We start from the raw sequence: 11,897 nt of genomic DNA, 5'->3' as shown, positions 1-11,897 counted from the left end.
GACGTCCAAGAAATCCACGAAGCTCAGAGAGCCCCAAAGAAGTTGGACCCAAGCAGAAACACACCAATGCACATCGTAATTACATTAGCAAAGGTAAAAATGAAGGAGAGAATCCTAGAAGCAGCAAGAGATAAGGGGACGGTAACCGACAAAGGAGTTCCCATCAGACTGTCAGCTGATTTCTCAAAAGAAACCTTACAGGCAAGAAGGAAGGGGCTGGAAAGAAGTATTCCAAGTCATGAAAGGCAAGGACATATATCCCACAATACTTTATCCAGCAAAGCTTTCATTTAGAATGGAAGGACAGATAAAGTGCTTCTCAGATAAGGTCAAGTTAAAGGAGTTCATCATCACCAAGCCCTTATTTTATGAAATATTAAAGGGACTTATCTAAGAAGATAAAGAAAAGAAGATAAAGAAAAAAACATGTAGAGTAAAAGGACAGCAAACTCACAATTATTAACAACCACATTTAAAACAAAAAGAAACTAAGGGAACAACTAGAACAGGAACAGAACCACAGAAATGGAGATCACATGGAGGCTTAGCAACAGGGGAGTGGGAGGAGGAGAGAGGGGGAAAAGGAACAGAGAATAAGTAGCATAGATTGTAGGTTGAAAATAGACAGGGGGAGGGTAAGAATAGTATGGGAAATGTAGAAGCTAAAGAACTTATGACACACGAACATGAATAAAGGGGAGAATAAAGGTGGGAGAGGGTTTACAGGGTGGAGGGGAGTAAAGGGGGGAAATGGGACAACTGTAATAGCATAATCAATAAAATATATATTTTTAAAAAATGACCTCCTATTGGAATTTCGCCCGTCTCCTAATCCTTAGTGAGCTCTTCCTCCATGTGTTTCTAAAGGTGCCTTAACTTTCACCTGCATGGAAGTTAATACACTGTTAGACACCGTCTGGTTTCTTGTCTTTCTCCCTCAAATTCCAAAAGGAGCGTGAGGAGACACAACAGACAAGTCGCTATAATGGTGTCCTGGGACGGAAAACGGACATTAGGTATAAGCTAGGGAACTCTGAGTAAAGTATAAATTATAAGAATTCTCTATACTGTCTTTGCAATTTTCCTATGTATCTTAAACTGTTCTACCCTGGCTGTTGTGTCTCAGTGGATTGAGCATGGGCTATGAACCAAGGGGTCCCTGGTCTGATTCCCAGACAGGGCACCTGCCTGGGGGCTCACTGGGCAGCACTCCAGAGGCAACCACACATTGATGTTTCTCTCCCTCTCTTTCTCTCTCCCTTCTCCTCTCTAAAAATAAATAAAATCTTTAAAAAATAAATGAAACTGTTCTAAAAATAAATTTTATTAAAAATAGTTTAAATTTGCCCACATTTCTACATCCTTGGGCTTGTTGAATTCCTGGTTCCGTCCCATGAATTCAAAGTCAGATTACACCGTAATGTTCTCTTCACACTTGCTCAATCTCATCGACCTTGTGACCACCTCTTAGTTACAATATCTGCGTCTCTTTATCAGCAGGCAACTCCCCAACAAACCTGGGGAGATTAATGATTATTTTATCTTTATTATAAAAGGTCTATCTCTCGGCAGCTGCCACAGATTCTCACAGTGGCTGCAGCTGGAACTCTTAACAACTGGTTCAAAGAGCTTGCCGTAATGTCAGACGGATACATGTGGTTTGAAGGGGTACCTTTCCCTGTCGTGGGTTACACACTGGAGCACCTGAAAGCAATGCACAATTTTGTGTTTAAGGACGAAGATGTCTTAATATTGTCTTTCCCCAAATCAGGTAAGGGAGCGGATCAGATGCCGAGACAGACCGTGGCCGCGTCCTTCATCTGTTCACGAGTGCTTTCTCTTTGTCGGCCCAGGTTCAGCGCTCTGGGGACAAAAGCTGGGCCCTAGTACCAACCACAGTCAGAGAAACAGAGTTACCAGGAAGTTACAGAGTAAGAGGAGTGTCCAGAGTGGGTACACGAAGGTGGTAGGGAACCCATATGCGCAAATTCTGAGACAGATTGGGGGCTTGTATGGAGAAGCAGAAGGTGATGACCAGCAAAGTCCTCACAGGAGAAATAGGAAAGGAAGTAATTATGTGAGATGATGGGTCTATTAATTAGCTTGACGGTGGTAATCATTTCACAATGTGTACACACATACGCACACACACCAAATCATCACATTGTATTCTTTAACTGTGTACCATTTTCAATGGTCAGGTATATCTGAGTGAACCTAGGAGGAAGGGGTGAATAAACACACCTACCACAGTCAAAAAATAAGGTGTAGATTTAAAAAAGCATCTAAATCAAGATGAAAAAAGTGAATATGAAACTATTTTGTGGAAAGGGGTATTTTCAGTAAAGGCATCAGCATGGACAATGGGCAGGAACTGGAAAAGAGCCTGGCCACTTTGAGAGACTGAAAGGGTGTGAATCATATCTCTAAGAGGAGGATGGGCAGCAGACAAAACTACGAGATGGGCAAGGACTGAGGCTGGAGACACTGGAAGAGGCATGGTAGTGAAAAGTCAAGGGCGATGGATTTAGGCAAATAGCCCGAAGGTGGAAGCAACCCTAATGTCCATTGGCAGGTGCATGATGACCAAAACATGGTCTATACACACAATGGAATATTCTTCAGCCTCGAAAGGGAACAAAGTTCTGACACAGGCTACAGCGTGGGTGGACTCTGAGGACGTTATGCTAAGTGAAATATACCAGTCACAGAAGGAGAAAGACCATCTGATCTACTTCCATGAGCTGTGGAGAGTAATTGAACTCTAAAAGAGAAAGAGGGTGGGGGGTGCCAAGAACTGGGGGGAAGGGAAAATGGAGAGTTGTTGTTTAATGGGCACAGAGTTTCAGTCTTGCCAAATATAAAGTTTCTGGAGATTGGTTGCGTACCAGTGTGAATATGCTTCATGCCACTGGACTGTGTGCTCAGAAACAGTTAGGGAGCATGGTTTATGTGACATTCTATTGTGGTATTTTTTAAAATTCAGATTCACTCTGGCTGGTGTGGCTCAGCAGATTGAGCACGGGCTGTGAACCAAAGGGTCACCGGTCGATTCCTACTCAGGGCCTATGCCTGGGTTGTGGTCCAGGTCTCCAGCAGGGGCGTGCAAGAGGCGACCATGCATTGATGTTTCTGTCCCTCTCTTTCTCTCTCCCTTTCCCCTCTCTAAAAATAAATCAATAAATTCTTTAATAAAATAAAATAAATAAAAGTCAGATTCCAAAAATGAGTGTCCATGCTTTTTTTCTTCTTTATCCAGGAACAAACTGGTTGATTGAAATTCTCTGCCTGATTCATTCCAAGGGGGATCCCACGTGGATCCAATCTGTGCCCATTTGGGAACGCTCTCCCTGGGTAGAGACTATGAATGGATACGAAGCCCTGAAGGGCAGGGAGGGCCCAGGCCACGTCTCCTCCCACCTCCCCATCCAACTCTTCCCCAAGTCTCTCTTCCAGTCCAAGACCAAGGTCAGTGCACAATGGTCAAGATGTGTTTGATTAATGCTTTTCTACTGTGAAAGTGCCTAGGAATCACCTAGGGATCGGGATGAGGTGCAATCTCATTCAGTAGGTCTGGGGTGGGGTTGGGGGCACGTGAGACTCTGCATTGGGCAATGCCACAGTCCAAACCAGAAGCAAAGCAAAACGGTCATGCCAGAGTCTGAGAAAATGACGTTTTCAACCCAAGTGGAATTTATAACGGTGTTACATACTCGATAAGCTGCCTCTTGTTGCTGTAAAAATTAATTAGCCCATCTCGCCCTGGCTGGTGTGGCTCAGTGGATTGAGCACAGGCCTGCAAACCAAAGGGTTGCTGGTTGAATTCCCAGTGAGGGCACATGCCTGGATGGCGGGCCATGTCCCCAGCATGGGGTGAACAAGAGGCAACCACATATGGATGTTTCTCTCCCTCTCTTTCTCCCTCCCGTCCCCTCTGTCTAAAAATAGATAAATAAAATCTTTAAAAAAATAATTAGCCCATCTTAATTAAATAAATGCCTCCTGCCACTCAGGTAGAAGCAGCAGACATAGAGCTGGCCACTTGGGAAGCAGAAAATTCAGAAAGGAAGGCTAAATGCAGAGTGATTGCTCCAGCACCTGACCAGCTTTACTCAGCATGGCGTCTACCTAGATCCAGCTGTCTGTTGAGCTTAGCAGCCACACGAGTCACTTATGGGGCTAGCGGATGCCCCTAGAAGGGATCGGGGAGATCCTAGCACATCTGAGATGATGTTTAGAAACACATTTCACTGGAAGGTGCTAATTGGTTTGTGATTTTTATAAAAAGTGTTTTGTGCTTAAATTAGATTGTCAAGCTTAAAATAATATTCTCTTCTCTTGGAAATTTCACCACGTGTCACAGCACAGTGAAGATTTTTTTCAATTTTATTTTCCAGTTACAGTTGGTGTTCAATATTATATTGGTTGCTGGTGTACAGCATAGTGGTTAGACATTTGTGTAATTTATGATGTGATACCCCAGTGAGTCTAGTACCCACCTGGCACCATACATAGTCACTATAATATATTGACTAGATACCATAACCTGTACTGTACATGCCCAAAGAAATCCCAAACACTAATTCGAAAAGACATACCCATCCCTCTGTTCACTGTAGCATTATTTACAACAGCCAAGAAAGGGGAGCAGCTTAAGTGTCCTTCAGTAGAAGACTTGTAAAGAAAATGGAGTTTTTTGTTTCAGCCCATCACTTCCCAGGCTTATTTATCACACCCCTATTGCAGAGTTGAACGTATTCACAATGTGAGCCCTCGGTGTTTTTTGAATCCTGCATGGGGCAACTGAGGCCAAGAGAGAGTTGCAGCCTGGAATTATGTCACCAAGAAAGTGGGTGCAGAATCCAGGGTATACCTTCGATATTCAAATGCCAAGGTTTTTGCAGGTGTGTGTGTATTTGCGCTATTCTGCAGTATTAGGTTGTCAAATCTTCACATGTGTACACGGTTGGGTGGCCACCTTCCAGATGCCGATTCAGGGTGTTTTTGCTCCCCTACGACATTCCCTCCACACCTTCCCAGTCAACGCTCATCCACAGGGGGACCACTCGCTGACTTCTAACTCTATAGATTAGTTTTGCTCATTCTTTTCTTTTTAATCCTCACCCAAGGATATGTTTATTGATTTTTTAAATTATTATGTATATTTTTTTTTAAAGAGAGAGGGAATGGGAGGAAGAAAGAGAAGGAGAGAAACTCCAGTGTGGGTTGCCTGTTGCATGCCCAGGGAAACCTGGCCCACAACCCAGGCATGTGCCCTCACTGGGAATCGAACCAGTGACCCTTTGGTTTATAGGCCAGCACTCAATCCACTGAGTTACACCAGCCAGGGCTCCATTTTTATGAAGATAAGGAAAGATGGGAAACATTCATGCTTTCATTTTTCTCTTTAAGGTGATTTATCTCATCAGAAATCCAAGAGATACTCTCGCGTCTGGTTACTTTTTCTGGAGTATCTCCAATTTTGTTAAGAAACCGGAGTCACTAGAACAATATTTCGTGGGTTCACCCAAGGAGATGGTGAGTGCATGTAAAATATGGCGGCTGGAGGATTGCCGGTGTCCTTCATCAGACCTCATCCTGAATGCAGCCTCCTATCCCTACCTCTCCCTCACCTGTGGGACAGAGGGTCCGTCCCCGCTGAAACCCACAGATTCTGATCCCACAGACTCTCACAGAGCAGCAGAGACCCAGCCAGCCTTTCAGCTGGCCCCATCGAGAACCAGCCTAGCTGTCTAATACAAATGCAGAGCACATCTGTGGCTTTCTGAAAGCCTGCTTTTCATTGGCCTCCTGGACAACACTGTCCTGACTTGCCACCATTTATTTATTTGCTCATCATGTATTTATTTTTAATCTGATTTTTAGAAAGAGAGAGAAACATAGATTTGTTGTTCCACTTATTGATGCCTTCATTCATTGTTTCTTGTTTGTGGCCTGACCAGGGATCAAGCCTGCAACCTTGGTGTCTCGGGACAACTCTCTAACCCATGAGCTATCAGCCAGAGCACTCTAGCATTCTTCAGCTGCAGCCTCATGAATCTCTCTTTTTCCTCTTGTCCTATGTCTCAAAATGTATACATTACCATCGGATCTCCATCCTTCTAATTGTGCAGTTCCTAGGTTTTCCCAAAACTTGAAATTTTGCAAGTTTTCTTGAAACTGCAGGATGAGTCCCATAATTCTGCTGTGAGATGTCTCCCTAGCTTCAGACCTGTTTCTCTGAAGCCCATGGACACGTGTCCTGGAGGAAGCCACAGGTGCCTTTAATGCAGTGTGTTCAAGATGGAGCACGTGGTCCCCAGGCCCCAAACTGCTCCTACTACCTCTGTAGCTCATTAGATAAATAGAGCAACCCCTCGTCCAAGGGCTGGCATGAGTCTGATGCTTCCACGTGCCATCTTTTCCCCAGCCTGCCTCCCCATGCCCTCCACTCTGCCCTTGACCTAAATCCCACAACCTTGGTGAGTGTCTTCATTCTGGTCTCTGCCACAATGTGTCTGTGTTTAGCAAAATCTTCCTTCTCAGCATCATGTAAAACACCATCCCTCCCCGCCTCTGTAGTATTCTCTCTTTCTTCCCTTAGCCCTCAGTGCCAACAAGCCTGTATTCTAATGGTGTCTCTGTTCCCTGTGTCTCCCCACCAAAGTGTGAGTTCTTCAGGTTGTCCATTGTTGAGCCCGGGCCCTGCAGTGGTGCTTTCCACATGGTCAGCAGCAAATACACCTTTGTTAAATAATGAGCATTTATTTTCCATCTCCCCCCCTGGTGCTTCATTAACCAGCGTCACTGTTACTTCCCACCCAGGTTAATCTGACAGACTCAGCGGTGCCCCCGCCACATGCCATTTGGACCTTCTACACTATGTTGTGGCAATCACCTGTGACACGGGGACAAGTCCACAGTCCTTGGACTGTTTGCCCACAGCGTAAAGTTCAGTGTTCAAATCCCACAGGCGTGTTTCTTTTGACCTGGTCCTGGCTGAGCACTTCCTCCCTAAGTTCTTCTTTGCTTCAGATTCCTCTTACAGTGGGGCAAAAAGGTAACAACCCCCTCATCAATGCTGTGTTTGATCTTGCCCTTCCATGGAGAAAGGAGTCTGGATGGGCCTTCCGCTCACACCGGTAAAAAGGAAGTCCACTCAATAGCCCTGAGAACCTCACCTTTATTGAGACACCTTGCTTCTCTGCACCCTAAAACTCAGCACACAGGTCTCTCTTACCCAGTCAACACCAGAATCTTTATTGTTATGAACTAATTCCAGTATCCTGAGTTGTCTGCAGTGCTGTAGAAGGTCGATACAAACCTTTGGGAATTTAAGGCCCAGGAAGCAGTGTCCTTAGACCCAGGTAGGAGGGGACCCTGCTCTGGACCCTGGGGCTTCGCTCGAGCCCTAGACCATACACAGTAACAAAGCCCGAGAGGCCCTCCTGCTCCAGATGTCTTTCCTGAGGGTCTCCTGGAGCTCGAGACCCTTGCATCACCCATGCTCTGGGAACCCGGAATCCCAGAATTCCCTGTGCAAAAGACCCCACACTACTTTCTACACCAAGCATGTTTTCATGGTCTGTGTGGTCCTCTGTCAGGTGCCCCCTGCCCCACTAAGCAGACATACCAGCAGCACCACTGGGTGAGCTTTGGCCAAGGGGAGGATCGAAAGGGATGAATGATGATTGCTGTTTGTAAGCATCACTGAAGTCGTTCCTTGTTTTGCTCAAATGCTTCTCCCAACATTTTGTCAGTGCTGAGTTAAAAATTAAATGAGGTGTTTTGAGCTTAAGGCTATTGGGAATAATGTATTTCTGTTACATGGGTGCATGATTTTCTTTCCGTTGTATAAATCAGAGTGTAGAACTGCTGAGGCATAGTGAATATGAATTTTCTTCTTTAAAAGACAGTGAACTGTTTTCTAGAGTGCTTGCATCAATTTATATCCTGACAATGCAGGCAGTACTGTAAGCATTGATCACTATAAATGTCCCACCAATAGCATATGAGTGCACCTGTTACATCATGTCTTTGGTGACACTTGTTATTGTTGGTATTTTTTATGATTTTTATTATGATAATTATACAGAATAATTAGGAAAGAAATGGCATGTATTACTTAGGTTATATCTTCATTTATAGGAATAGCCCTTTGTTTACCCTCCCCCTTACCTAAAGCTTTTCAGAGGTATTAAATGATCCTTTATGATTACTTAAATGATAAGCTCAAGCTCTTTTTATAGATGTATTTCATTTCTTCTTGATCAATGACATCTTTAAATTACATTTTCCAGTTGTTTTATGCCTGATTTGGAGGAATGTAAATGATTTTGAATGTTGATTGGGGATTCAGAAATCTGAAAGAACTCTCCTCTTTTAAAAAAAAAAGATTTTATTTATTTATTTTTAGAGAGAAGGGAAGGGAGTAAGGAAGAGAGGGAGAGAAACATCAATGTGTGGCTGCATCTCACCTGCCCTACTGGACACCAGGCCCACAACCCAGGCATGTGCTCTGACTGGGAATCAAACAGGTAACACTTTGGTTCTCAGGCAGGCACTCAATCAACTGATCCACACCAGCCAGGGCTGAATAAACTCTCCTCTTAATCCTAATTGTTTCCCTGTAGGTTCTCTTTGATTCTCTAGGAAGTGCAAATATAACCTTCCAGTAATAACTATAATCTTCATTTCTTTTTTTTTTTTTTTTGAGAGAAAGAGTTAGGGAGAAAGACAGGGAGAGAATCTTCAATGTGTGAGAGTTATATTGATCAGCTGCTTCTCACAGGCCCCCAAATGGGGACCTGGCCAACATCCCAGGCAAGTACCCTGACTGGGAATTGAACCAGCGATCTTTTGGTTCACAGGCCAGCACTCAGTCCACTGAGCCACACAAGCCAGGGCCCTCTACAATTTTTTTTTGAAGTTTGAGAAGGATGGACCTTAATGCTTTCTTTAATATTTTATAGAGTTGACCAGGAAACCATCTGGTCCTGGGCTTTCCTTTGTCAGGAGATTCGGCTTACTGATGCAGTCTCCTTACTTGTTATTGGGCTATTCAGATTTTCTTTTTTTTCATGACTCGGTTTTGGCAGGTTGTGTGATACATTTCTACGAATTTACCCATTTCCTCTAAGTTATCCAATTATTTGGTGTGTGGTTGTCCATGACAGTCCCTTACAGTCCTTCATGTTTACATGGCATTGGCTACAATGTCCCTTCTTTTATTTATCTGAGTCTTCTCTGTTCTTCTCTTAGTCTAGCTAAAGGATTGTCAGTTTTGTTTATCTTTAAAAAAACTGCTCTCATTTTTGTTAATCTGTTCTAATGTTTTCTATTTTTTTTCTTCTCTCGTCTTTGTTGTTTTCTTCTTGCTGCATAAAAGTGGCTTGTCTCTTTGAGATCTTTCTTTTTCTTGATGCAGGAATTTATCACTCTAAACTCTCCTCCTTGAGCTGCTTTTGCTTCTTCTTATACATTTTGGTATGTCATGCTTCCTTTTTTGTTTTACAATTTTTTTTCAAGATTTAAAATTTTTTCCCTTTTATTTCTTGGCCCACTGGATCCTTTCTCCTGGATCCACTTTATTTGTTCAGAAAGTGTAATGGAAACTAGTTCTCTTGTGACAAAAGTGGTAAATTCCCTCAGCATTTTACCTGACAATGCCTTTTCTTTGTGCTCATTTTCGAGTGACAGGTTCACTGAGTAGAATTCCCCACTGCCCTTTGTGGTCAACAAGGGCTCTAAATAAAGATTCAGGCAAAAGAAAAGAAAAGGGCTTGGGCATGGTAGACAGCCATTAAAAACTAGAAAATAGATCAGATACAGAGGGTGGAGTGGGAAGACTTACCTCCCATGGAGATGTGCACAGGTGCTCAACCTGTTGGCGTCTCTGGGCTACAATGGAAGAAGAAGAGTTATCTTGGGCCACACCTCAAATACATTGCGGCGTGTAATCACCAAAAAAGCTCATGTTTTAAGTACACTTACAGTTTTATGTTGGGCCACATTCACAGCCATCCTGGGCCCCAAGTGGCCCATGGGCCACAGGTCACACTCCTGTATAGGGAAGGACAATTTTCAAGAAGGCGCATGTGAGAATTTCCCTCACGGATGACATCTCAGGTTGAAGAACAAATCCCAGCCTCACAACTATTATCAATAAATCTTCCCCTGGTCTCTAGGAAAGCTCAGTGTGAGGGTGGGGTGTGAGGGCGGCTTTGGCCAGCAAAATCCCCCGGGGGCCTCTGGAGATGGAAATAAACAGTCTGAAAGGGGAGCCGATTCCCTCTAGCGGGGAATGTCCAGAGCCCTTCTTGGACACGGCTTTTATTAGGACCGGAATGAGCGGAGACACAGCACACATGCACAGCTTACCCATCAATGTCCAACAGGCTGTAGTCATAAAAACTAACCCTGTCTCTAGATAACAATTGAAGAAACACAGAAATCTTTTCAGGTTGGGTTCTAGGGCAGGCAGGCACCAGATGGATGTAAAGGCGTATATGACAAAGTAGGGAGTGTCACTCAAGCATCTGTGTTACACTAACAGGGCTTATCACTGAGCAGAGCGGGTTTCAGAGGACAAACATGTACATTTCATATCTGACTCCCACAGGGCCCTCGGTGTTAGAATCCAGTCATGCCTGCCACCTGCATTATGACCTGGTTTTCCAGGGAGATGAACCAGCCCCTCTCAGAGGTTGCTCTCTCAGGGCTACAGTCTCCAAAACCACACCAAGTGGTCCCCAACAAGGGGGGAATTGGAAAAAAATCATAAGCCAGAGGAAAGAGACATCATTTCCAAAGGAACAATAATTGCCATGGCAAAATGAAAGCAAGAAGACACAAGAATATCCAGGGCACTGACAGTTACCCATCAATCCAACATTCTGAATGCCACACAGAGTCAGGGCAGCCAGAATGCCACTCCTCCGGCCACATGGCTCTCTGGCGAGATCTCCTCAGGAGGCCCTGGTAACTGGGGGCAGAGCCTGCTCTGCACGAGCCCTGCTCACAGAAGGTAAACGGCTGATGATGGGTAATAACTCACCACCTTCACACTCACCCACTCACTGAGAAAATACTTATAAATGGGCCAGACATTGTGTGAGCAAATGTGCCCACAAGAGTGAACCTACCAGAGGGTGCCTGCCTTCACACAGCCAGTCATGCATCCACTCTCTCTGCCTCCCCATCCCTGCAGTGGCATTTGGGTCGTGGTTGGAACACGTCTGCGGCTGGATGTCCATGAGAGGGAAAGAGAACTTCTTGATAGTGAGTTATGAAGAGCTGAAGCAGGTAACTACTGTTCTTGTGCTCAGCACACCATCTCAACACCGTCTTCACTCCCTCTACTTCCATCCATGACTCTGTGTCTCTTTTCCTCCTCAAAGTCGAGCCCTAGGGAGTGTCTTTAGAAATGAAAGGAGCTCCCTGGTCTTCATTGTCCTGCTCCCGGTAGGCCCCCACAAGCCCCGTGCTCTCTTCCTCCATGTCTTCTTCCTTGTTTCATTTGCTATCTTAAGGGCTATTTTATGCATTCAGATTGAGTACAGTGACTTATCCTCACACTGGCAACTGGTTCTAAAATTTCCAGGGGCAGGACACACTTGGTGCTACTGATAGCTGGGAGGGGACCGAGGAACAGGAAGGGACTGGGGAGAAGCCAAGTTGGGTGCCAGAGATGTGTCTATCTGCCTGGCAGCCCAACCTGATGGATGGAAGGAAAAAGAAGTCATGAAATCAGTCTGTGTAATGACTCGGACAGGCCAAGAGCTAGACTGACCGCTCATGGGCAGGAAACGCTGTCAGACGAAGTTCAAGCCAGTAAGAGTGACTGAGCCACTGAAGGAAGACCTTGGCCTATTAGTGGGATCTTGGGGAAAAGAGGA

General features: G+C 44.7%; 1 protein-coding gene across 1 annotated transcript in view; it reads left to right on the top strand.

The window, feature by feature from the left end:
* The first annotated feature begins 1,318 nt into the window (after nt 1-1,318).
* The window catches only part of SULT2A1 (sulfotransferase family 2A member 1), a 770,207-nt gene continuing 759,628 nt past the window's right edge, over nt 1,319-11,897 (top strand). The window contains exons 1-5 of the mRNA XM_028530169.2: nt 1,319-1,771; nt 3,260-3,468; nt 5,413-5,538; nt 10,972-11,026; nt 11,210-11,304. Of these exons, the coding sequence (XP_028385970.1) occupies nt 1,639-1,771; nt 3,260-3,468; nt 5,413-5,538; nt 10,972-11,026; nt 11,210-11,304 (618 nt within the window). The 5' untranslated portion in view covers nt 1,319-1,638. The remainder of the gene's footprint in view (nt 1,772-3,259; nt 3,469-5,412; nt 5,539-10,971; nt 11,027-11,209; nt 11,305-11,897) is intronic.

The sequence above is a fragment of the Phyllostomus discolor genome, chromosome 12 (genome assembly GCF_004126475.2).
Source record: "Phyllostomus discolor isolate MPI-MPIP mPhyDis1 chromosome 12, mPhyDis1.pri.v3, whole genome shotgun sequence".
Classification (NCBI taxonomy): domain Eukaryota; kingdom Metazoa; phylum Chordata; class Mammalia; order Chiroptera; family Phyllostomidae; genus Phyllostomus; species Phyllostomus discolor.
Note: the sequence above shows the minus strand (reverse complement) of the source record. Positions and strands in the feature narration are given on the sequence as shown.